Raw genomic sequence first — 26,094 nt, forward strand, 5'->3', positions numbered from 1 at the left:
GCGCAAGACTGCCAAGATTTGGTGCTTTGATGCCATTTTAAAGCTAACGGGTGGTTACACCAAATATTTATTCACTTTGCATTTTCTTAATTGATGATTGTTAATTAATTACTAAAGTATTTTAACTCTTTTTTTTAAAGCATTTTTACGTTGACTAATTTTTTCCACACCAACCCAAAACCTGCACACAGTACTGTATATGAAAAATGTTTAGTCAATTTTTTTGTGCCTGGGTAAAGGCTCACTTTAAAATCAGCGTGATGTACAGGTGATACGTGAGCAGAATGTATCCTCCAAGTTGAGAAAAGATCACAGTAGTGACTCTCTATTTTAGCTAATAAATGAAGATTCTGAATTTATCTTCAATTAAGTAAAAATTGTTTAATATTGTAAATCAGACAAAAGGTTTATTAGGGTTATTAAGATATTTATTGTTGCATTTTTATTAGCTTTGTTAAATTATTTATTAGTATGAGTTATTGTGTTAATGATGTACAGACAGCACTGTAATTTAGTAGTTAGCAGTGTTGCTTTACAGCTGGTGGTCCGAGGTTCAATTTTACCAAGGACAGCATCTGCAAGAAATCTGTATATTCTCTGTGGGTTTCCTCCCACACACTACAGATCATACTTGATAGGGAATTTTCGATTGTAAGCCCCAATTGGCACAGTGTTGAGAATGTCTGTGAAATATGTTGGTGCTAAATAAGCAAGCATAATAACTATATAGTTTCATCAAGGTATGTAATGTGAATATAGTCAAAAGTTTACAATATTTGGATTGCCAACATAAATCACAGATCTAATTCCAACCCAAAGGAAAGTTGATGGAACTGCTCCACATCACATATAAATTATGTAAGAATACAAAACTGGCAACATCCTGGCTCAGTGGTTAGCACTGTAGCACTGGGGCCCTGGGTTCAAATCACACCAGGGAGAACATCTGCAAGGAGTTTGTATGTTCTGGAGTTTTCTCTGTGTACCTCAGTTTCCTCCCACATTCCAAAAACCTATTGATAGGGAATTCAGATTGTGAGCTCCACTGGGGACAGTGATGATTATGTCTGCAAAGCACAGTATAATTAATGGTGCTATATAACCAAGTAAAATAAATACTTTTATGCCTATAGGAGAACAACCCCATCAGGTGAGCCTCTTTTCTGAAAAGATTTTTTGAAAGCGTAGGGGTTATAATCCTGATGCTAACATTTTCTGTACTGTTGATGTGTCAATCTGTATTTTACTCTTTGTAGAGATATAATGATGTTTCAGCTTATGGGCAGCATGGTGGCTCAGTGGTTAGCATTGCAGTCTTGCAGCACTGGGGTCCTAGTTTCAAATCCCAACAAGGACAACATCTGCAAGGAGTTTGTATGTTCTCCCCGTGTTTGTGTGGGTTTCCTCTGGGTTCTCTGGTTTCCTCCCACACACCAAAGACATACAGATAGGGAAATTAGATTGTGAGCCCCATTGGGACAGTACCGATAATGTAAAGTGCTGTGAAATTAATGGCGCTGTGAGTAAATGAGTAAACTAAATAAATAAAACTTCTCATTTTGGGGCTGAAGCTTTTCTAATCATTTTTCATTCATGTGATTATGTTTCCACAGAGGGCAAGATAAGAAAACGTAATAGCCTGCATGATTATACAAAGTCGTCAGATAACACTTTAGTAAGGATCAACAAGCAGCTTAAGATTAAAACAAAACTTTTTAACACCACAGAGAATTGTGCCAAGAGATGCAGTCGGAATAAAGGGCTAGACTTTACTTGCAAGTAAGTAGGTAATTTCTTCTAAAAAAAACTGCCAGGTGGTATTGTATCGGTATTACACCTCACCTTCCTGTGTGTGGAAACTTCACAGAGCTTCAAAGTGTTTTTTGGAGGATGCCAATTTAGTATTTTTTGTTCATCTGCTAAACACATGTAGGCTTGGCTGAGTACACTTCGGGCTTGACTTTCATCATTTGTTTGAGAAATATAAAGTGTTTGTTGTGTTCAGTAATGATTCAACAGTAATTCAGAGAATGTATGACATAAGAAAATATTTATGAATATATCTATAAGATTTATACTCTTTGCTTAATAAAAATAGGATTATGGGCGGGTCCAGAACTACAGTAGGTAGTTTTTGGCTTGATGACTGACAGCCAGTGGGTGTCAGAAAATAAAAATAAATGTAGATATAGACAGAAAGGAACAGCTAAAATGGCTCACAATCTATTTACTGGGGAGTAGAGATGAGCAAATAAATATGAAGGGAACTGAATTCTTATTGCATTTTGATTCTGCGAGGATTTAGAAAAATGGCAGCAGCTGGCTGCTATTTTTCTGAATCATTAAGGGCAATCAAAAAGTGAAAACTATAAAGGTCCATACAGCTCACATCTCTGGCCCCTAGTAATCACCATCACCCATCTGGTCCTCACCAAACCCCATCCACCTATCCATGTGAGTGGCGGGTTATTGGAACATGCAGCAAGGACCGGATAAGTGAGCAGTAAGGTGAGTATAAGTATTTTTTTTTTTATTTTTTTTTTTGCATCTTACATTTATTCTGCTCCAGGGTTTAAAGACCACAGAACACAATAAGGGACATGAAATTTGTGGATAATAATTTCTCCAAAAATCAAATTTTCAAGAAAAAAAATGCTTAAATAGACAAATTCAAATTTTTCATTGATCCGGCCATATTTACTCTTGTTACATTTGGTATTTTTTTCTTCATCCAATGAATATTTTTATCCCTATGTGATAACACAATAAACAGTTTCCAGCTGATACAATATGAGCCTGGGGATCTGTAAATTTAATAATGTAATATTGGAAAATATCAGATTCCATATTACAAGTCTTTGAACTGCTGTCAATGTTTCAGAACCTTGGAATTTGTGTAGTGTGAAAGATTAATCTTAAGTGAAATTAGGACAGAAACATAAGAACATAGTCACCCAGACATACTGTATTTATTCCTGAATTCCCATGGCTTATTCCATGATGCATGTCATGACATTACTGTACTATAGGTAAAAGCATGCAGGTAGTTTCGCTAAATTTGATCCACTCAATATGATTGTACCGTGAAGAACTAAATACTGTATTTGTGCTGTATAATTATGATGAATGCTGGTGCATCAAACATACTCAAAGTCTTTGATAAACCAATGCGCCCCTATGCACTTAACGATATAATGAGTCTACATTCTTTCTTTACTGCCAACCTATTTGATTGAAGCACAAAAGACTAGTTTTCTAAAGTGGTATTAAAAGAAATCTATGTTTAATGCTAATAAATGCAATATTCTCTCCAGGGCGTTTGCTTTTGATAAAAGCATAAAGAGATGCCACTGGTTCTCTTTCAATAGCTTGTCAACAGGAGTAAAGAAGAAACTAGATCACGCATTTGATCTTTTTGAAAAGAAAGGTAACATTTATTCTTATAAAATGCTTCAAAAGAAATGTTTCTGTAACTGTTGATTATTGCGGCAGTATGTGTGATTACTTACATTTATGTGCGCTGTTTTCTGGGGTCCTTTTAATTCCTTTTGAAAGTTTAATTGCATATAAATGAGGTTTATTAACACAATATTCATAATGAAATAATATAGTGCTAATATATTAATAGATTCAGTATGGTGTATGCTTCTAAACAACATTTGCATATTTAATGGTTTCATTATAATTCATGAAAATTATTAGATGAGCCTTAGATGTTTCATTAGGAGGTTTCAGGAAAGCATAAATCAAATCATGTGAAATATGGATTATTGGCACTTGTTGAGAAGTAAATGCCTTAAGTCTGTAAGAAAAAAGAGCATATATTTTCCATGAGGGCTGTCCTTGTGACTGCCTTGGTTCTATTAAAACAAATATTGTGTCCAGCCATTTTTACTTTATCCCTTTTTCTTATTTGGTCTTTTGATCTGTCCTCTTTTAATAAACTGCATTATTAGCAATGACGAGGTGATGGCCGGAGTATAGTGGGAAAGTAAATAGCAAACCATTCTGTCTTGTATAATTATAACTGTTCCTCTATAATACGGACTTCAGTGACAAAGAAAACGATATATTTTTGAATTTTTCAGGGATAAATGGGCTTGCCCATCCTCAGATTTTTCTTCTGCTATAAATTATTTAAATAAATAACATATGAGGGGCATTCATTAACGATTTCCCCTGACACGATTTCTGTGGAATGAGAGCAATGAAAGTTGGCATAGTTATTAGTCCTCTATATAGGTGCCACCTAGGGATACACTTCTCCCATCTCTTTAAGCATCTGTAAACACCTCGCTTGTAGAAGTCGACAGGTTGCTCCAAATGCCATGTTGTGACTTAAGAAATCAAAGTCTCATCATCTGGAAAATGCTTGCCCTTGAAAAATAACTTCATTGTTGGAAAGAGGTGGAAGTCCGATGGTGCTAGGTCGGGTGAATAAGGGGGATGTGGTAGCATTTCAAAGCCACAGGAGCATGCTTCCATTTTGTTAGCATGTGAGTTGTTAACTGGTGCATTGTCTTTCAGAAGGCAGACGACTTTGGGGAGCATGCCATGTTTCTTGGTTTTGATGGCCTTCTGCAATTTCAGCAGCAGTGAAGCATAGTATGCCCCAGTGATCGTGGCACCCTTTGCTAGATACCATGACCAGTGATAAATCAATACTACTCCATGTTGGTCCCAAAATACTGCGAGCATGACCTTATCTGCTGAGAATTGTGCATGTGCTTTTTGTGGAGGTGGTGAGTCATGATGCTTCCAAAGCATCAACTGGACTTCAGTCTCAGGATCATAGTGATGGACCCAGCTTTCATTCTGTGTGATCAGTCTGTTGAAAAAGTCCTCCTGGTTTCCATGGCACACCGACAATAGAGTATGAGAGCATTTGACTCATTCCTGATGCTGGAAAGGTGTGAGCAGATGGGGAACCCAGCGAGATGGTCTTGGATGATTTTTCTACAGACCCCACACTAATGTTGACATTTTCAGCTAGGTTGCGGATGGTTATGCTGTGATTTTTCAAAATGGCAACCTCTACTTGCTGGATGGTGTGTTCATCAATTCCAGAGTGGGATTGCCCTGGAATTGGAGCTGATTGCACCGAAGTCCGACCACATTTGAATTCACAATGCCAGTTTTTTACTACATCATATGATGAGGAATCATCACCATAAACCTCTTTCATCTCATTCATCTCATCGAACGTCTCCTTTAGTGTGCGGCCTTTCAAATAAAGGAACTTTATGACAGCTCTGTAATCCACTGGGTCCATTATCAAACCTCACACCATTTTAGCACCTGTAAAATCAAGACTGCTATCAGTTCTGAGTTGCAAATCGGCACGTAATCAATAGAAACTTATATCATTACACATGTGCAGTTTCAGCGTCCTGTGATAAATAAAAGTGGGTCATGGGGAAATCTTCAATGAATGCCCCTCATAATTTTCAGATCTTCTGTCACTTTCATAACATTAAGTTGAATTTTCTGAAATTAGCATTTTCATGCAAAATCTAAAACTTTGAGATTTGATTAGCTGTTGACAAAAAAAAATGTGCCCGCCACCATTTCCCAAAGTGCTGAAGCATCAGAGAGTGGGATAATGTATTTTTATCTCTTGTAGAGTGTAAGCTCTCATGGTCATCAGAGTCCTCTTTCCTTCAGAATGTAACATCTTTCATAGAATCATAGAATCATAGAATCGTAGAGTTGGAAGGGACCTCCTGGGCCATCTGGTCCAACCCCCTGCTCAAAGCAGGATTCGCTAAATCATCCCAGTCAGATGTCTGTCCAGCCTCTGTTTGAAGACTTCCATTGAAGGAGAACTCACCACTTCTCGTGGCAGCCTGTTCCACTCATTGATCACTCTAACTGTCAAAAAGTTTTTTCTAATATCTAATCTGTGTCTCCTCCCATTCAGTTTCATCCCATTGCTTCTAGTCTTTCCTTGTGCAAATGAGAATAAAGTTGATCCTTCTACAATGTGACAGCCCTTTAGATATTTGTAGACAGCTATTAAGTCTCCTCTCAGTCTTCTCTTTTGCAAACTAAACATTCCAAAATCCTGCAACCTTTCCTCATAAGACAGGGTTTGCAGACCGGTCACCATTCTGGTCGCTCTTTTCTGAACTTGCTCCAGTTTGTTGATGTCTTTTTTAAAATGTGGTGCCCAAAACTGGACACAATATTCCAGATGAGGTCTGACCAAAGAGGAGTAGAGGGAAATAATGACTTCACGTGATCTAGACTGTATGCTTCTGTTAATACATCCTAGAATTGCATTTGCCTTTTTTGCTGCTGCATCACACTGTTGACTCATATTCAGTCTGTGATCTATTAGTATACCCAAGTCTTTTTCACATGTGCTGTCACTTAGCCCTATTCCTCCCATTCTATATATGTTTTTTCCATTTTTATTGCCCAGATGTAGTACTTTGCATTTCTCCCTGTTAAAAACCATTCTGTTAGTTGCTGCCCACTTCTCCAGTTTATTTAAATCTTTTTGAATCCTCTCTCTCTCTTCTCTAGTATTAGCTATCCCTCCTAGCTTTGTGTCATCAGCAAATTTAATCAGTTTACCCTCAATTCCTTAATCTAAATCGTTGATAAAGATGTTGAACAATACAGGGCCCAGGACAGAGCCCTGTGGTACCCCACTTGAGACATTCTTCGAACTGGATGTGCAGCCATTTACGACCACTCTTTGGGTCCGATCACTAAGCCAGTTATGAATCCACCTAACAGTTGCCTTGTCCATTCCATACTTAATCATTTTTTCAATAAGGATTGTATGAGAGACTTTGTCAAATGCTTTGCTGAAGTCAAGATATACTATATCTACAGCATTTCCTTGATCCACCCAATCAGTGATACCGTCATAGAAGGAAATTAAGTTAGTCTGACATGACTTATTAGTTACAAACCCATGCTGACTCTGTTTAATCACTTCATTCTTATCCAGGTATTGACATACATGTTGTTTAATAATTTGTTCAAAGATCTTTCCTGGTATAGAAGTCAGACTCACCGGCCTATAGTTACCTGGGTCCACCTTCTTCCCCTTTTTGAAGATAGGAACAACATTTGCTCTTCTCCAGTCTTCTGGCACTTCTCCTGTTCTCCAAGAATTTTCAAAGATTATAGAGAGGGGTTCAAAAATTTCTTCTGCTATCTCCTTCAGTACTCTGGGGTGTAATTCATCTGGACCTGGAGACTTGAATTCATTTAGGCTAGCTAAGTGTTTCCTCACTATCTTTCTGTTTATAGATATCCTGGATTCTTCTATTCTCTTAATAGGACAGTGAATAACAGTTGATGTTACATTTCCTTTCTGAGAGAAAACAGATGCAAAATAGGAATTTAAAAGTTCAGCCTTCTCAACATCCTGTCTTACCATTTCATCATTTTCATCCTGTAAAAATCCTATAGCATCTTTGACTTTTCTTTTACTTTTGACATATCCCCAAAATCCTTTATTATTGCTTTTGACATCTCTTGCAAGCCTCAATTCATTTTCAGCTTTAGATAATCTGATTTGTGCCCTGCAGGTTCTGCAGACAGCATTATATTCTTCTTTAGATATGCCTCCCTCTTTCCATTTTATAAACATTTTTTTCTTCCTTTTTAGCATGTGCTTAAGTTCTATGTTCATCCATCCTGGTTTCCTTAACTGCTTCCTATTCTTCCCTCTTTTCGGAATTGTTAACAACTGTGCTTTGAGAATTTCATTTTTCAAGATTTCCCATCCTTCCTGGACATTTTTGTCTTTAAGGATATCCAGCCATTGGATCCCTCCAATTCTCTTTCTGAATCCCTTAAAATCTGCCTTTCTGAAATCTAACCTTGATGTCTGAGTCTTCACAGGTCTTCCGCCTCTAGTTATCCAAAATTCTAAAATAGCATGGTCGCTACCTCCTAGGGTCCCAGCCACTTTTACCTCCTCAACCATTTCCTCCCTGTTTATAAGGATTAGATCCAAGGTAGCAGTTCCCCTTGTTTTCTCCCTTACCTTTTGGAAGATAAAGTTGTCAGCAAGAGAGGATAAGAATTTCCTTGACCTGTTAGTTTTGCCTGAGAGAGATTCCCAACAAATGTCTGGATAGTTGAAATCTCCCATGACAACTATGTCATATTTTTTGGAGAACTTGGCCATTGATCTTTGGGTCATTGAGGTTGTCTCTCTCTTCTATAGATTGTAAGTTCTTATATTGAGCAGGGTTCTCACTTTTCTAAAGAGTGGAAACTCTTATGGTCAGAGATGTCCTCACTTTCTCTGTCTTTCCTGTAAAGTGTAGGCTCTTATGATCAGCAGGGTAGTTCCTCCCTCTCATGTAGTGTATTAGATTTTACAGTTGACAGGGTTCTCTCCCTCCCTGTCACTGATCTTCCGCTCTTGTATTTTCTGAAAATTTTCAAGCCATACGGTATTGATATTCATGAAAATTTATTTGCCAAAAATCATTTTTTTCATAAAAATTCTGTAAAGCCAAATTTAAAAAGATCCGCTCTTATGCACTGAGTACCTCCCCAGTCTCTCTTCAGTCTGTTTCAGTCAGTCTGGATCCAGCAGGAATTGCAGAGCTCAGTACTTTGTATATCATCAGGAAAGATATGTAAACGCTCGAGAAAACGATCACTGGCCATAGTGGTGACAGTCTCGTCACTGGTACATCTGAGGATTGGTTGCAGACTTTACATACCCATCTAGACTTTATACAAAATACAGAAGCAGGGAAGAAATCCGAGCCATGTTAGAATTGGAGTGATAGGAGTGATCAGTAAGATAATTAAGTATTTTCATTTTACAGCATTCTGGAAGTTTAAAGTGAATTATGTGAACCATGTGCTCAATCTAAAATTAATATCGACAGCGTTTGGATGCACAATGAATGTATAGCTATAAAACAAATTACCATATTTACATATATTAACTGTGCTTTCTGAAAAAACAAAACAGATTATGTTCGTGACTGTATTAATGGAAAAGGCAGTAATTACAAGGGTTTACGGAACACAACAAAGAGCGGCTATGCATGCCAGTCATGGAATTCTATGATCCCACATGAACACAGGTAAGAAAGAAATTACAACATATCTCATACACTAGTATATTCTGCTTAAGTGGAACTCCATTTTACTATTGACACAGAATATTGATAAATGTTTCAATGCTTGTGAAGAAAAGAATAGTTCATTAAACTTATAGTCAGAGCACGTAAGAGTAAAGTAAACTTTTACATTTTTTTGATAAATTAAAAAACTTTGTAGATCAGTGATGGTCAAGGCCCTTAACTACAACTGATTTATCAAACATTTAGCTTTGCCATGAGTGCACGCACAATATAGTATGGGCTTAATAAAAAGTCTATGGATCCTTTCACTGCTGTATGCACACTCAAGCCTGGGCGAAGCCCTTCTGGCTGGTGAACTGACAACCATGGTATAGTGGTTTAAGCAAACTGTGGAGGTCTCAGGACACTGACTGTCAAGGATCTACAAGGCATTTAAGGGGCCAAAACAATACATAACAAAAAGATTTGCCATAGTTATACTTTAAGTAGTACATATTTGAAATAGTCTCCAAACTTTTTATTGTATGTTTACCTTCAGTCCAGATTACTATTTAAATTGAATCTAACATGTTGGATAATGCTATTTGCCTGGAGATATAGTGTTAATCTGTGGATTAATAGCATTAGGAAGTCACCCAGTTGTCATACTGATTGCACGGCTACCAGGAGAATATTTAATTTATTTCTGCTGGGAGACATTGACTTTCAGTCATATGGGCATGCCGGTGCGGCTACAGTCACTGCTCACAGCATTGTGATCAGTAGCTTTATGCCGAACCCATTACTTTGACTGACAGACAGCTTTGCAGTGCATCAGTACCTTTCTAACACTATTTACCTTCATATTAACCCCATATCTGCAGGTAAATAGCGTTATACAATGTGACAGGTTCCCTTTAAGCTAGTTTCTTTTATTTTGCTGCACTTAATCTATAGATTTGAAGTACATGAATATTTGTAATAATTTAACCAGATTTTGAAGCATCTTTTTTCCACTCTTTTTTTGTAATGATAGATATTTTGTGCATGATTATGGAGGCAGATATCTTGCCTCAGTCTTTGTTATCAACATATAAGGATATGTTTTACATTAGGTACATAGACCATGGCCAGATATATTTAGGTGTTCTTTGAGTTTTATGGGAGAGTGTTCTATTCATGATCCGTGGAAATAGAAAAAAATTACCAAAAATGTAGTAAAATAAGTTTAGCATGAAAACCTATTTTAAACAATTGATTAATTTGTGATAACATACTTCCTTTAATAGAAGCCTTAAACTTTCCAGCTCACCAATTTCACAGATCAGGTCTAGTGGTTTTCTCATGTCTAAAAAGATACCTTTTATTAGGAGGTCATTTGTTTTCCTATAGATTGAGATACTGTAGGTAAATTAGCTAACAACAGTTGCTTGGTACTAACAAATTATGGTTATTGAGTTACAAAGTGCAAAGGTCCCATTAGTCTTATATGAGATATAGCCTTAGGGTACTATTCTTCAAAATAATTGGTAGTGTTATCCCCTTGGGTAGTCAGCTGCACAAAGTAAAACTTAAGATTGACTAGACTTTGTGGAACTTGAAGAGGGACCATGTATGGATTACTGTATGATGTGAAAATGGAATAGAGTAAGAAATAGACAAATCTAAACAGTATATAAAGTATATGAATATAAAGACACATTCCTGTTTGTTCGTTTGTGTGGGACACTATGTCTATAGTTGTTAGAATAAATGACTAGAAATTTGCTACTCGATCATTGATGAGACCATACAAATCTATCAGGTACATACTTAAATTACCAATTCAGCTATTAAATCTGAAAACAGGCTCATTAGCTACTCTGCAAAAAGTTTATATAATAAAGGAGTTTTTTTTACCTAAAAACATTATTTATTAAATGTACAAAGATAAAAAGTTTTTAACAAGCCCAAAAACATAAAAAGCTACACAAAAATAGGAATTTGGAAACAGAGCTGTGAATTTAGCAATGTAAAGATAAGTACAGGGTGGGCGATTTATATGGATACACCTAAATAAAATGGGAATGGTCGGTGACCCAGATCAGTACGCTGAATTTGCAGAATGGGCAAAACAAAAATTGGAACAGGACCCTCAGTTTACACAGAACATTATGTTCAGTGATGAGGCAAACTTTTTTGGGTGGGCCATTTATATGGATACACCTAAATAAAATAGGAATGGTGACAGTTTTCTTGCGTAGGGTGTCTTGCATTGAAATCTGCTGCAGTGACCCGGGTTCTGCATTCACCAGACATCAATACAATTTCTATCTACTCCTCACATGTTAACCTCTGTGACATGTCAATGGCAGTAAACTAAGAGAAACTTGTAAATAACTCATGAAAGAATAAAGTTACGCTAAAAGCAAGCACACCATTGTTTTTCTTGGGAAATTCTCAATAAGTTTGATGCGTCACATGACCCTATTCCCATTGAGAAAAAAGATAAAATTGGATCCAAAATGGCCAGCTTCAAAATGGCCACCATGGTCACCACCCATCTTGAAAAGTTTTCCCCCTCCCATATACTAATGTGCCACAAACAGGAAGTTGATATCACGAACCATTCTCATTTTATTTAGGTGTATCCATAAAAATGGCCAACACTGTACAATGAAAATGCACTTTGCAAAGATTCCACAAAAACATAATCCCCAAAGTGTGTTTCGCATATTTAGCTCCTGCTTACTCAGGGAGTCTAGACATAAAGCAATTCATAAGTTTATTGCAAAAATGATCTTACCCAAAGCATAATGCACTCTCCAAGGAATTTAAATCTAAACAAGAATTGGAGATTATGTTTTCATGGTAATCATTCATGATGCATTACACTATGGGTGAGTATTTTTGCCATATACTTATGAGTTAGTACATATATGTCTTCATACATAACATATGTTCTGATCACTGTGTCTATTATTTGGAGTCTTATATATTCATATTCATTGTACTTACCTTTACAATGCTACCTGCATTGCTCTATTGCCAATGTCCTGGTTTTTGTCATCTTTTATATTTTTTGGTTTATTAAATGCTTTATATATTTGTACATTTGTACATACATTATTGTATGTACAATTGTATATGCAATAAATTTTTATTTTTTAGCTCCTTTTTGTTATTGTATGAATCATTGATAACTGTAGATAGATTTTGCAAAGGTCTAGCCTGTTGGCCTGACAATTCGTTTCCAATGCACATTAGCCAATAGAGTATGATGCCAGGCTTAGACTCTGTCTACACAGCCCTAATGCATGCTGCTTTGATTATTATTGTTTTCTCATCATGCTTTACAGTCAGAGATTGCAAAGGTCATTCGACAAATGAAGTAGCCGCACGCTATTTTGTTTATTACCCCATGAAAAAATCTCATGATGTCATTAGCACAGACTCATGTGCAGAGAGCAATTAGAATAAAAGAAAGAATTAAACAATTGAACATTTGCTGCTTGTTAATGTGTGGGCTAACATTCACAGAACAACTTCATCGCAACATCTGTTTTTAGGAAGGTGGTTTCCATGTTTATGTCAAGGAACGCATTGTGTAGTAATTTCGGGCTATTTTCTTCATATTTTTTACAAGACAGACTTGTAGTAATGTTCTGTTTTATGTCATTTCCGATCTTGAGAACTGAGAAGCGTAAATTGAGTCAGCCCCTTTCTCCTTAATGACTTATTTCCTCTTTATTCATATTGGTGTGTACAAGTAATGTTTAAAGAAAACATTTTTTTTTATTTTGACAGTATTTATATTTTTCCCCAGTAGAATACAGATGTAGCAGGGCTGAGAACAAGATGTTTTATTTGGGCTTTGCAAAGCACTGTAGTATATTAGAGTAATGATTCTCCTTGCTTCGATCCTTCAAAAGATAGGAAGTTCTTGTGGCAATACTTCCTAGGATGTTGTCAAAATAGATCTTCACAAAGAAAACTATCTCTCCCATAGTTTGCTACATATGTGCCAATTTCTGGTCTCATAACACTTTCCTGCATGTACATTATGAGAAGTTGTATATTATTCTATGTAGATTTACAATACATGACCGTGAGCCTTTGTGACCAGTCAAAGCAGCAAAGTGGTTCAACCACAGTCACTCTGCCAAGGCAAAAGCCATGATCAGAAAAAACTCTGACCCTGCCATCTAACAATGTAATTAAAATGTATAATGTATGTATACTTTCTAATGAGATTATAAAAAATCCTTCAAGGGAACCTGTCAACTAAATCACGCTGCCTGAATCACATGCATCATGAACCAAAGACTGGTTACACCATTAAATATGTATGTTTTATTCTAACATACTGCCATATTTCAGAGAAAACATGCTTTAAAGGGAACTTGCCAGCTGATACATGTTACCCAAAATGTGGGCATCATGTATTAGCCATTGGCTGTGCGATCACAGCCACGTATGTTTGTCTCTGAAACACTGTAGCATTTCAGGGAAAAACATACTTTTAATAGCTGCTGGGGACTGAGCCGCGTGAGTGACTAGGCGTACAGGCGGGTCCCCGGTGACTTGTCCTCGCCCGCTGACAGTTACTGGCAAGTCTCCGTACATGAAGCTAGTCAGACACTGTCAACATGCGGGGACCCACCTGTATGACTAGTTAATAGCATGGCTCAGTCCCCAGTGAGACAAACATACATGGCTTTGTTCATACAGACAGTTGCCCACAGTTTTGGTAGCTTGTATCAGCTGACAGGTTCCCTTTAAAATGGTGGCTGTGGATAAGATGACTAGGATGACTTGCAAAAGAGCTGGTTTCTGACTCATTCTACCCATGGTTCGGGTAGCATAAGGGAGCTGACATATTCCCTTCAAAGGGATTTTCCAGTATTGTGATATTGGCCTTTCCGTTTGCAACGTTATCCATATTAGCTCAGCAGATCAGTGGAGGTCAAACATCTGGAAACCCCCACTGACTGCCAGTTACGAGGAATTGTAAAGTTCCATCGTTTTGTCGTCTGCTGAATCGGCTCCTGTTTATTTGTATACTAGATTAAGGCCCGATGCTATCGCATCGAGAGGATAGTGACACACCTCTTGCCATGTTAATCCTCAATACACACACACCTCCTCAACACACACTCCTCTCACCTTTCACCATCTCCACTCACATCCACTCACTCTTTCACTCCATATATGACCCTTTCTCTCACTCCGTCTCTCATACTCACACTGTCATCGTCGCTGCTCCATGATCCCCGACATCATCTTCCGCCGGCGCCATCCTGGATCCCGACGTTGTCCACGCCGGCGACATGTTCTTGTGGCCATGCCATCTTGAGTATTCTGAAATCCTGCGAGTGGACATTAGTGGAGATAGTGAAAGGTGAGAGGAGTGTGTGTTGAGGAGTGGTGTGTTGAGGGTTAACATGGCAAGAGGTGTGCTGTGACGTCACCAGTTACAACTGGACGGAAGTTGTTACAACCCGGAAGCTGCTTAGCGCATTTATTATAGTAGACTAAGGCCTGATGCTATCGCATCGAGAGGATAGTGACACACCTCTTGCCATGTTAACCCTCAATACACACACACCTCCTCAACACAGCACACCGCCTCAACACACACTCCTCTCACCTTTCACCATCTCCACTCACGTCCATTCACTCTTTCACTCCACATACGACCCTTTCTCTCACTCCGTCTCTCATACTCACACCGTCATCGTCGCTGCTCCACGATCCCCGACATCTTCCGCCGGCGCCATCCTGGATCCCGACATTGTCCACGCCGGCGACATGTTCTTGCGGCCATGCCATCTTGAGTATTCTGAAATCCTGTGAGTGGACATTAGTGGCTCACCATTGTCATTTTGAAACACGACTGCTACTTCACTGACAGTGGGATTATTGTAGCGTCAAGGGTCTTGAGTACGATCTTGTTTAATAGCCATAGTGATGTTTGGCATGACAGTTCCGTTTTGTACATTTTTGATTTTCTTTACATCGTAAGCGTTGTTCGTTTGCGGTAGTGGTATCGAGAATGTAAAGTTGGGCAAATGCGCGTTGCTGGTCATCTGAGGGATGTAGTGTTCCAGTTCTATGATAGATCTGGCCATGTATGCGGAAACAGTATGGGCCATATCCAGGAGGTGGTGAAATATTTGCACCCATGGAGGCAAAAGCAAAGGAACTGTTAATACTTTGAATATTATCCATGAAATTTTTGCTAAATTAACTTTGCCCTTTCAGCAAACGTGTAAAGACATCAGGATATTGTAGTATGGGTACATGGACTTTACCCTTCTGACAACAGAGCGTAAAGTTGTTATCAGAAGGTATCTCTGCTACAAAATGCAAAGCTTCGCAATGCTCACATACATGGGTCATGTCACCACAGCTGTGTTCGGTAATACTATTTTCATCATTAGTGAAAATGTGAGGTTGTAGTAGAAGTGCATGTCCAACCAATGGGGTGCGCCTAGTTTTGAGACCAACGTATATTTGTCTTGGTTGCACTTTCTGCGGGCTAACTGCAGCTTGTATGTGAAGAAACTGTGCGTTGGTATTGACTAATGGTGGTATTGATAGGGCAGAAACAGATTTCTGATTAGTTATGTCAGTGAACGGCATATAGGATGAAGTGTAGCAGTAAATTGTTCCACATGCTGATGTGGAAGCATCCTGTTGTGAGTCTAATAATAATGATGAGGAAGAGGCCGTCTGTTGTCGGCGGTGACGGCGTGCAGAGGCTTCTTCAGCCAATCTTATGGATTTAGAGTTAGGGGATTCGTGTGTGAGGCGACGGCGTTTATAAGCCTTAATCTTCTCAAGGCGATGGTGTTTTTCCTCAGGAGTCTCATTAGCACGGCGTTGTTTTTGTCGTAGTGCTAAAGCTGCTTTCCTTTCACTGGCATTGGCATACATTTTGTTATGACTCATGTTGGCACAGGTAAAGGAGTCTATTTGGCAGTTATCTGGCAGTGAAGAAGGCGTCCTGGAGTATTGTAGAGTAAACAGATACTAATTGACCCTGTAATTGCCCAGCAGTAGTTATGAAGTGGTAGTGGCAAATTGGCCCTGTAGTTAGACACCGGCAGAGGAGCAAGGCAGCAGTAGTTATGGCGGTAGAGGCAAATTGGCCCTGTAATTAGACACCGGCAGAGGAGCAAGGCAGCAGTAGTTATGGCGGTAGAGGCAAATTGGCCCTGTAATTAGACACCGGCAGAGGAGCAAGGCAGCAGTAGTTATGGCGGTAGAGGCAAATTGGCCCTGTAATTAGACACCGGCAGAGGAGCAAGGCAGCAGTAGTTATGGCGGTAGAGGCAAATTGGCCCTGTAATTAGACACAGGCAGTGAACAGTCAGAGGAGCAAGGCAGCAGTACTTATGGCGGTAGAGGCAAATTGGCCCTGTAATTAGACACCGGCAGAGGAGCAAGGCAGCAGTAGTTATGGCGGTATTGGCAAATTGGCCCTTTAATTAGACACCAGCAGAGGAGCAATGCAGCAGTAGTTATGGCGGTAGAGGCAAATTGGCCCTGTAATTAGACACCGGCAGAGGAGCAAGGCAGCAGTAGTTATGGCGGTAGAGGCAAATTGGCCCTGTAATTAGACACCGGCAGAGGAGCAAGGCAGCAGTAGTTATGGTGGTAGAGGCAAATTGGCCCTGTAATTAGACACCGGCAGAGGAGCAAGGCAGCAGTAGTTATGGCGGTAGAGGCAAATTAGCCCTGTAATTAGACACCAGCAGAGGAGCAAGGCAGCAGTAGTTATGGCGGTAGAGGCAAATTGGCCCTGTAATTAGACACCGGCAGAGGAGCAAGGCAGCAGTAGTTATGGCGGTAGAGGCAAATTGGCCCTGTAATTAGACACAGGCAGTGAACAGTCAGAGGAGCAAGGCAGCAGTACTTATGGCGGTAGAGGCAAATTGGCCCTGTAATTAGACACCGGCAGAGGAGCAAGGCAGCAGTACTTATGGCGGTATTGGCAAATTGGCCCTGTAATTAGACACCGGCAGAGGAGCAATGCAGCAGTAGTTATGGCGGTAGAGGCAAATTGGCCCTGTAATTAGACACCGGCAGAGGAGCAAGGCAGCAGTAGTTATGGCGGTAGAGGCAAATTGGCCCTGTAATTAGACACCGGCAGAGGAGCAAGGCAGCAGTAGTTATGGCGGTAGAGGCAAATTAGCCCTGTAATTAGACACCGGCAGAGGAGCAAGGCAGCAGTAGTTATGGCGGTAGAGGCAAATTGGCCTTGTAATTAGACACCGGCAGTAAACAGGCAGATGACCAAAGCAGCAGTAGTTATGGCGATAGAGGCAAATTGGCCCTGTAATTAGACACTGGCAGAGGACAAAGGCAGCAGTAGTTATGGCAGTATAGGCAAATTGGCCCTGTAATTAGACACCGGCAGAGGACAAAGGCAGTAGTTATGGCAGTATAGGCAAATTGGTCCTGTAATTAGACACCGGCAGAGGAGCAAGGCAGCAGTAGTTATGGCGGTAGAGGCAAATTAGCCCTGTAATTAGACACCAGCAGAGGAGCAAGGCAGCAGTAGTTATGGCGGTACAGGCAAATTGGCCCTGTAATTAGACACAGGCAGAGGAGCAAGGCAGCAGTAGTTATGGCGGTACAGGCAAATTGGCCCTGTAATTAGACACCGGCAGTAAACAGGCATAGGACCAAGGCAGCAGTAGTTATGGTGGTACAGGCAATGCCAAGCGTCCGCACAGCAAGTCGGCGTGAGGTAAATGACGCAATTTCACAAATGCAAGATGGCGTCGGCGAAATCTCGCGAGATTTCGCCGACGTCGTTAACACCTCTTGCCATGTTAACCCTCAACACACCACACCGCCTCAACACACACTCCTCTCACCTTTCACCTCCACTCATGTCCACTCACTCTTTCACTCCACATACGTTCCTTTCTCTCACTCCGTTTCTCATACTCACACCGTCATCGTCTCTGCCCCGACATCTTCCTCCGCCGCCGCGATCCAGGATCCAGATGTTCTCCAGGCCGCCGACATGTTCTTGCGGGATGCCATCTTGGATTTCGTGAAATCCCGCGATATTCACGATAGCGTCGCCGCAACAACATGTCGCTGGCGTGGACGACATCGGGATCCAAAAAGATGGCGTCGGCGAAATCTCGCGAGATTACGCCGACGCCATTTTGGATCCCGATGTCGCCCACGCCAGCGACATATTCTTGCGGGACGCCATCTTGGATGTCATGAAGTCCCGCGATATTCAAGATGGCGTCGTCGCAACAACATGTCGCTGGCATGGGCGACATCGGGATCCAAAATGGCGTCGGCGTAATCTCGCGAGATTTCGCTGACTCCATCTTTTTGGATCCCGATGTCGTCCACGCCAGCGACATATTGTTGCGGCGACGCCATCTTGACTCTCGTGGGCCTTCACGACATCCAAGATGGCGTCCCGCAAGAACATGTCGGCGGCCTGGAGAACGTCTGGATCCTGGATCGCGGCGGCGGAGGAAGATGTCGGGGCAGCGACGATGACGGTGTGAGTATGAGAAACGGAGTGAGAGAAAGGAACGTATGTGGAGTGAAAGAGTGAGTGGACATGAGTGGAGGTGAAAGGTGAGAGGAGTGTGTGTTGAGGCGGTGTGGTGTGTTGAGGGTTAACATGTGCGTGTGTGTGTGGTGACGTCACCGGTTACAACTGGACGGAAGTTGTTACAACCGGAAGCTGGTTAGGGCATTCATTATTATAGAAGTGTATTTATTCTACTTGTTCTTCATGTGCAAATACTAATTATTACATATTGCTTCCATGGAATCTCTCCTGCAACTTCTACAACTCTTATTTTCTGTAAACTAAGCATTCTGTTTCTTATACTAAATGTTTGCTGGTTTTATGGCTCATTTGTTTACATATTAATTACCAACGTCTAGTGTCTAATTACAAGACTGCACTTTCCAATGTATATCATTAGCTTTTACCTATGAGAAGAAGCATCTCATCTAATAATATACATTCAGCTGTCACAAGAAGCCTGGTAATTAGTGGTGTTTTCAGTATCAGCTGCTAATTAATATTGCTTATTTTGGGAGCAGTGATCTGGCTAAAATAACTACTGGCATGATTGGCACATGTAGGGCATGGTATTACATGAATAGAGGACATACTAAAATTTCTTTACATCAGTAGTGCATGCTATATTTTCGTACTAACTATTATGTCACCACGTACTACAACATGTGCTATAATGTCATTTTAAAACTAGCTTTTTGCATTCGAGCTACCAAAGTAAAGACCTCAATGAAAACTATTGTCGGAATCCTAAAGGAGAAGAAGGAGGACCTTGGTGTTTCACAAAAAACCCGAAAGTTCGTCATGAAGTATGTAATATCCCATCATGCTCAGAAGGTAACATGTTAAGAAATCTCATAAAACTTTATTAACGTAATATACAGTACTGTTTGCGTATGTGCACACTGAGTATTTTTAATGCTGAAACTGAGCAGAAACGGCTCAAAAATGTGAAACTCAAAATCCTATTCAAAAACTCCAAAAACTAAAAATACTCCTTAAAAGTGCAAATCTCAGTTTGCACATACTGTTACGTGCATTTTACTCCACAGTATAATAACATGTGGTCCGCTTCCGAATATTAAAAGATCTCAAGCACATATCTATATTCTAACTAGCCTGAAATGTTTATATCCTTTAGTAGCTCATGCAAAAGTGCAACACATGGCATACCACCTATGGTATTAAATTAAAATCTAATGTGTGTTTCTATGTTACTGGGAAGTCTGAGTCTGTATCTTTGGATTTCTATAGCAGATTTGCTGTATGTATGCAGCAGATCCGCAGCAGATTTTCAACAACATTTTTCCTTTTCTGGGATCCTAACCAAATAAGAGACACAATATTCATTAATATGGTATTTTTTGTCTACCACACAGATCCTTTCCACAAACACGGGATGTACATTTTGCACAGATTAAGGCACAAAATTGTTTTCAAAATTGATGTAAAATCATCTATGTATAAAACATATATGCAAGTTCTTACTGCAGACCCCCAATTGCCACTGTCCAAGTCTCAATACGTACTATGCGTGTTGAAAAATGAAATATATCAGACTGTTAGGACATACCGGCAATTACTAACTACTCTGCTATTAATTTACAATGTTCCAAACAGATCATGCAATGAGTTTACATGCCAAGATTTTTATTTCACCAATTCAGAAAATTTATTACTGTAACCTAATTCATGGGATTGGAGTAAAGATTAGAGGAATTTTATGTAATCTGATTGTATAATCTCTTTATAAAATAGATGCCGTTAGAATTAATTGAAAGCACAGACATAGTAAAACTATCCTTTCCAGTCTGTTAGAGAGAAAGAAAAAAGTTTTCCACAATATGTAGCATTTCAAGGGGCAGTAATGCATTTCTGACTTCTGGTACTAGGAGACACTAATGTTTTTCCTATTATGCCTATTGGAGATGCCTGTTTTCCTGGGAAATTCTATTCATACAATAGTTATTTAGGGTCCCTCATTATGCTTTATGGATTCTCCAGATCATAAAAACATAAGATGTAAAAAAATGTAAAAAAGTACCTATTCTCACCTCTATGGTCCTCACCATGCTCATGCTGAAATCTGTGTGCCATGACCTTTCACAATTCATCGCAAGCTGTGATGAACCGATGATATGGCAAAGAACAAACCGTTGATGTGGAGGAGTCGTAGAGGTGAACATTAAAGTGATTATAAGGATATATTTATTTTTTACATTGTGATGTGGGCGGGGCTGCTTCCACCAATGTAAGACTATAAACCTTCATTTTAAAAGCTAATTCCAATCCACACATAAAGTTTTTTGTGATGATCTGGTTAGTCTGATTTGCAGTCTCATGATCCAGAATAATAGCTGACTGGCACTATAATATGCACTTTTCCCCCAAAATTTGATAGGAAAATGGGGGTGCATCTTATAGTTCGAATGTAGCTTACCAGAGGTCTGGCGTCATTGGTGCAGGGTCACAGGAGGAAGGAAGCCGGTAGTGGCAGGAGTGGGTCAATGCTGTGGGATATGGGATAGGCGGAAGGGGTGTCCTGACAGTGAAAGGTGGGAGCAGAGTCCCTCCTGTGCTCATTTACCTCACAGTAGTCTTAAGGAAAATGATGACCAAAGATCTTAATCTGCACACGTGCCATCTTCAGCAAAATATTACTGAAGATTGCCGGAAGAACAATGTGCATTGCAGGGACCCCATTCCTGTCTCACACCGCTAAGACACCCCCTTCTCCTACTCCAGGGCTGCAGTATTGCCTCACTCCTGCTGTCAGATGGCATAAAATGTGACTCTCCTGCTGCCTCCTGATACCTCGCCACCTCCCTTCTCTAAACTACATGTGGACTGTAAGATGCACCTGTAAGCCCCCCGATATGCCTGATCCTGATGACAGGTTAAAACATTTTTTTCCTGTTTTCCTTCTCTAACCTTGGGCTGCTTCTTATGGTTAGGTGTATCTTATAGTACAAAAAAATAAGGAAAGTACTTTGATGCACCTACGTTATGTCAGCTACATATTAAGAAATTATTAGACTTTTTTTGCTGGGAGTGTTTCTTTAATAGGTAGACGTTCTAAGTGAGCATGGTTGCAGTATCACAATTCAAAAGGATTGCTCTCTTTACAGAAGCAACTAGAGCCACATATGTCTGCATGGAAGATGAAGAGAACATTTAAATCAAGACAATGTATAAGGATGTTTTTATTTTTGGTTGCATTGGAGTTATATAAATATGATTGCAATGGTGGACATTAAAGAATTAAAGATGTGTGGATCGGGCAAAATTCAAATTCACTGGTTTGCACTGCAGTTTGTCTTTGTGAATTGAATGCCCATTATTATGCTCTGGGGTCTCTTTTTGAGCTTCTTATCACTTCCATGAAGTGCTGAATTTCTAGGCCTCTTCACAATAGACCTGGACTTCTGACTCTGAAGTCTGGGACTTTTCTGGGCAAGTGTGCATAAGGTCGCAACATCATGATGTCACGACATGTGCTGTGACTTTGCACGCACATATCCAGAATTTCCTGGACCTCATCAGAGCTAAATGTTCCAGCTTAGCATCAAGAGCCCCAGAGACTCATGCTTGGCTCTAGTGATAAAAGGATGTGCCAAGGACCAGTTGGGGGATAGTGCAGAGTGGAGAGGCTACAGAGGTGAGCAGTTAGATGAGCATAAGTTTTTTAAAAAATTTTTTTTAACCTTTTGATGGCATTTTATGGTTCAGCAAAAAGGCAGTCATCCAGGCACCATTTTGCTTAATACGTGTGGAAACAAATTAATAACAAATCCACAATTTATAGAATGTAGGTTTTTATAATATTTAAGTACAATGCAATCAAACTCAAATATATTTTCTCAACTCTAGTGAACATATGTTTTATTACGCCAGAAATCTTTTGTTAAAAAAACCAACATAAACAGCATTTATTTGTAAGCACGCAAGAATACATGGTCGAAAACATTCTATCAGCACTGCATTTGCTTTATGACAATTAAATTCCATGCTTTGGGTGTATTATTCTCTAAATCCAAACCAGGTGGTATAGTAGAAAGACAATGGTTACAGGCATTTTTTTGTCTTACAACATCTAAATAAAAATGTGATAAAAATGGTTTTAATAGTTTTAATGGCAACATCTTCTGTAAGTAATCACGTTTGCAGTCTAAAGAGTTGAGTTTTATTTATTACATCATTTTAAATTCATATCTGATGGCATACATATTTTCAGCTTTATGTGAGGGAGTTAACATAATGGTCAGTTCATTCTCATGAAAGTGAATCTTCCCCAGATTTATTTCTATTGGTCAATTTTTTTAGAACTGCCATTATCGTTTTATTTATGGAATGGATCCAAAACTGGTGTGGTGCACTGAAAAAACCTTTAAAATGTGCTTTGCAGATCTAGAAATCAACATGAAACAATAACCACACTTTTTATTTTTTGTTAGAATAGATAAACAAAATGAATGCTCAAAAATGAGTACATACATCAGTTTATATTTTCAGCTTGTGTCAATAGAGAATGTAAAACAATTACAATAAATCAAATTTCTTTATTCTGGATCCAAACTTATAATTTCACTTTTATCAAGAAAGTTATGATGCAGTTTCAGAATGGTTGATGCCTCAGTAAAAATTAACATTATTGCAAGCACAATTCGTAAATATAAATTTTGATCTTAAAGCATACAGTGGGGAAAATAAGTTTTTGATACACTACTGATTTTGTAAGTTTTCCCATCTACAAAGAATGGAGAGGTCTGTAGCTTTTATCATTGGTACGCTTCAATGGTGAGAGACAGAATATAAGAATAAAAAAATAGAAAATCACATTGTATGATTTTTAAATAATTAAATAGCATCTTATTGCATGAAATAAGTATTTGATCACCTACCAACCAGCAAGAATTCTGGCTCTCACAGACCAGTTAGTTTTTCTTTTAAGAAGCCCTCCTACTCTGCACTCATTACCTGTATTAATTGCACCTGTGTAAATTCATTACTTCTATAAACTACACCTGTCCACACACGCAATCACACTCCAACCTCTCCACCATGGCCAAAACCATATAGCTGTCTAAGGACACCAGGGACAAAATTGTAGACCTGCACAAATCTGGGATGGACTACAGGATAATAGGCAAGCAGCTTGTTGAGAAGGCAACAACTGTTGGCACAATTATTAGAAAATGGAAGTAACACAAGATGACTGTTAATCTTCCTCAGTTTGAGGCTGCATGCATGATCTCACCTCATGAGGCAAGAATGATTCTGAGAAAGGTCAGAAATCAGCACAGGACTACATGGGAGAACCTGGTCAATGACCTGAAGAGAACTAGGACCACAGTCTCAAGCATTACTGGTAGTAACACACAATGCCGTCATAGATTAAAATCCCGCAGGGTATGCAAGGTCTCCCTGCTCATGCCAGCACATGTCCAGGCCCATTTGAAGTTTGTTAATGACCATCTGGATGATCCAGGGGAGGCATGGGAAACGGTCATGTGGTCAGATGAGACAAACATAGAACTTTTTGGCATCAACTCTACTCGCCATGTTTGGAGGAAGAAGAAAGATGAGTACAACCCCAAGAACATCGTCACAACCATGAGGCATGTTGGGTGCAAACATCATACTTTGGGAGTGCCTTTCTGCAAAGGGGATCAGACAACTGCATTGTATTCAAGGGGGGATGGATGGGGTCATGTATTGCAAGATTTTGGCCAACATCCTTCTTCCCTTAGTAAGAACATTGAAGAGGGGTCATGGCTGAGTCTTCCACCATGACAATGACCTGAAACACACAGCCAGGGCAAGTAAGGAGTTGCTCCATAAGAAGCATTTCAAGGTCCTGGCATGGCCTAGCCAGTCTCCAGACACCTGAACCAAATAAAAAATATTTGTTGTGAGCTTAAACTCAATTTTGAAACCCAAACCTGAATATCTGGAGAAAATTGTATATGGGAGTGGGCCAAAATCCCTGTTGCAGTGTGTGCAAACTTGGTCAAGAGCTACAGGAATCTTCTGACCTGTGTAATCGCAAAGAAGGGTTTATGTATCAAATATTAAGTCCTATTTTTCTATTATATGAAGTACTTATTTCATGTAATAAAATGCTAATTAATATTTAAAACATACAATGTCATTTTCTGTTTTTTTTATTTTTAGATTCTGTCTCTCACAGTTCAAGTGTACCTAAAATAAAAATTACGGTCCTCTCCATTCTTTGTAGGTGGGAAAACTTGCAAAATTGGCAGTGTATCAAATACTTATTTTCCACACTGTATGATTTTTCAATGTAGGCCTTTCTGTTTTGCTTACAGCTCAACCTTAGTCTGCTGCTGGATCTCAATAGTTAATCCTACCTGCAATGCATAGTTGTGCTCTATGAATCACTGGTTGTAATTGGTAGCAATGAACCTTGGTAAGGATTTAAATTTTTGAACCACCAATTATTTTACTGTGGTTTGAGAAATCTTTCTGTGAAAAGGAATCTTATAGGCAGGGCAATTATTCATTTTAACTCCTCTTCCTTTTCCTCCTTTTTTTTCCAAGAGCCATAACTTTATTATTTTTAAATTGACATAGCCGCATTACGGCTGCTTGTTTGCAGGACAAGCAGTAGTTTTGAAAAGCACCATTAATTTTACCAGGTAATGTCCTGAGAAAAAAATTGCAAATGATGTGAAATAAAACGGATATTTTGTCATTGTAGATTTGGTTTGCTTTGCCATTTTCTGAGACCCATAACTTTTTTTTTTTGTCTATCATTGGAGTTGTATGAACGTTTCTTTTTTGTGTGCTGAGCAGTACTTTTTAAAAATTTTTGGGTTGCACATACAACCATTGTATTGCTTTTTATTCTATTTTTTTAATAGCTGCTGGCTGCAGCCAACAAAAACATTTCATTTAGTTTTCTTTATTGCATTTATATTAAATGGTTATACTGTATATTTCTATATTTAGATAGCTTGGACTTTTACAGATGCAGCATACCTAAGTATGTTAATATTTCAATATCTTTAGTTTTGCTAGGGGAAAATTGGGTTATTTTTAATATTTAACCCTTTTTATATAGCATAGACTTTAGGTCCTATCTGGGACTTGAACCTTCAAATGTCTGATACAAAACTATTGCAGCATCTAGTACAAATCATAGTTTCCTATTAAGACCAACCTGTGGCTGGACTTCAGCGAAATAGCCAAGTGGCAATGACAAGGGCTTTCAGCAGGTCTCCAGCTCCCAATGCAACCTGTTTATGAGGGACTGATGGGGGCCCAAATAGACATGTCATCAAAATGGTGAAATTTAAATGCAGCCGTCAATGATCGACATTTAGGAACTTAAAGGGAATCTGTAAGAAGGAACTACCCTCCTAAGCCGTCTATATAGGCATGAAGGTCATAGGAAGCTGAATAAAATGATACTTTGATATTTGTGATATGATGTCTTATTCCAAAAAAATCCACATTTTTCTTAAATGT

General features: G+C 39.2%; 1 protein-coding gene across 1 annotated transcript in view; it reads left to right on the top strand.

Annotated features, from left to right (window-relative positions):
* HGF (hepatocyte growth factor) overlaps positions 1-26,094 on the top strand; it is a 270,967-nt gene that overhangs the window by 111,981 nt on the left and 132,892 nt on the right. The window contains exons 3-6 of the mRNA XM_073551251.1: positions 1,614-1,779; positions 3,315-3,427; positions 8,957-9,071; positions 19,298-19,440. Coding sequence (XP_073407352.1) covers positions 1,614-1,779; positions 3,315-3,427; positions 8,957-9,071; positions 19,298-19,440 — 537 coding nt within the window. The remainder of the gene's footprint in view (positions 1-1,613; positions 1,780-3,314; positions 3,428-8,956; positions 9,072-19,297; positions 19,441-26,094) is intronic.

The sequence above is a fragment of the Dendrobates tinctorius genome, unplaced genomic scaffold (assembly GCF_039654945.1).
Source record: "Dendrobates tinctorius isolate UK_male_01 unplaced genomic scaffold, ASM3965494v1 ptg000174l, whole genome shotgun sequence".
NCBI lineage: Eukaryota > Metazoa > Chordata > Amphibia > Anura > Dendrobatidae > Dendrobates > Dendrobates tinctorius.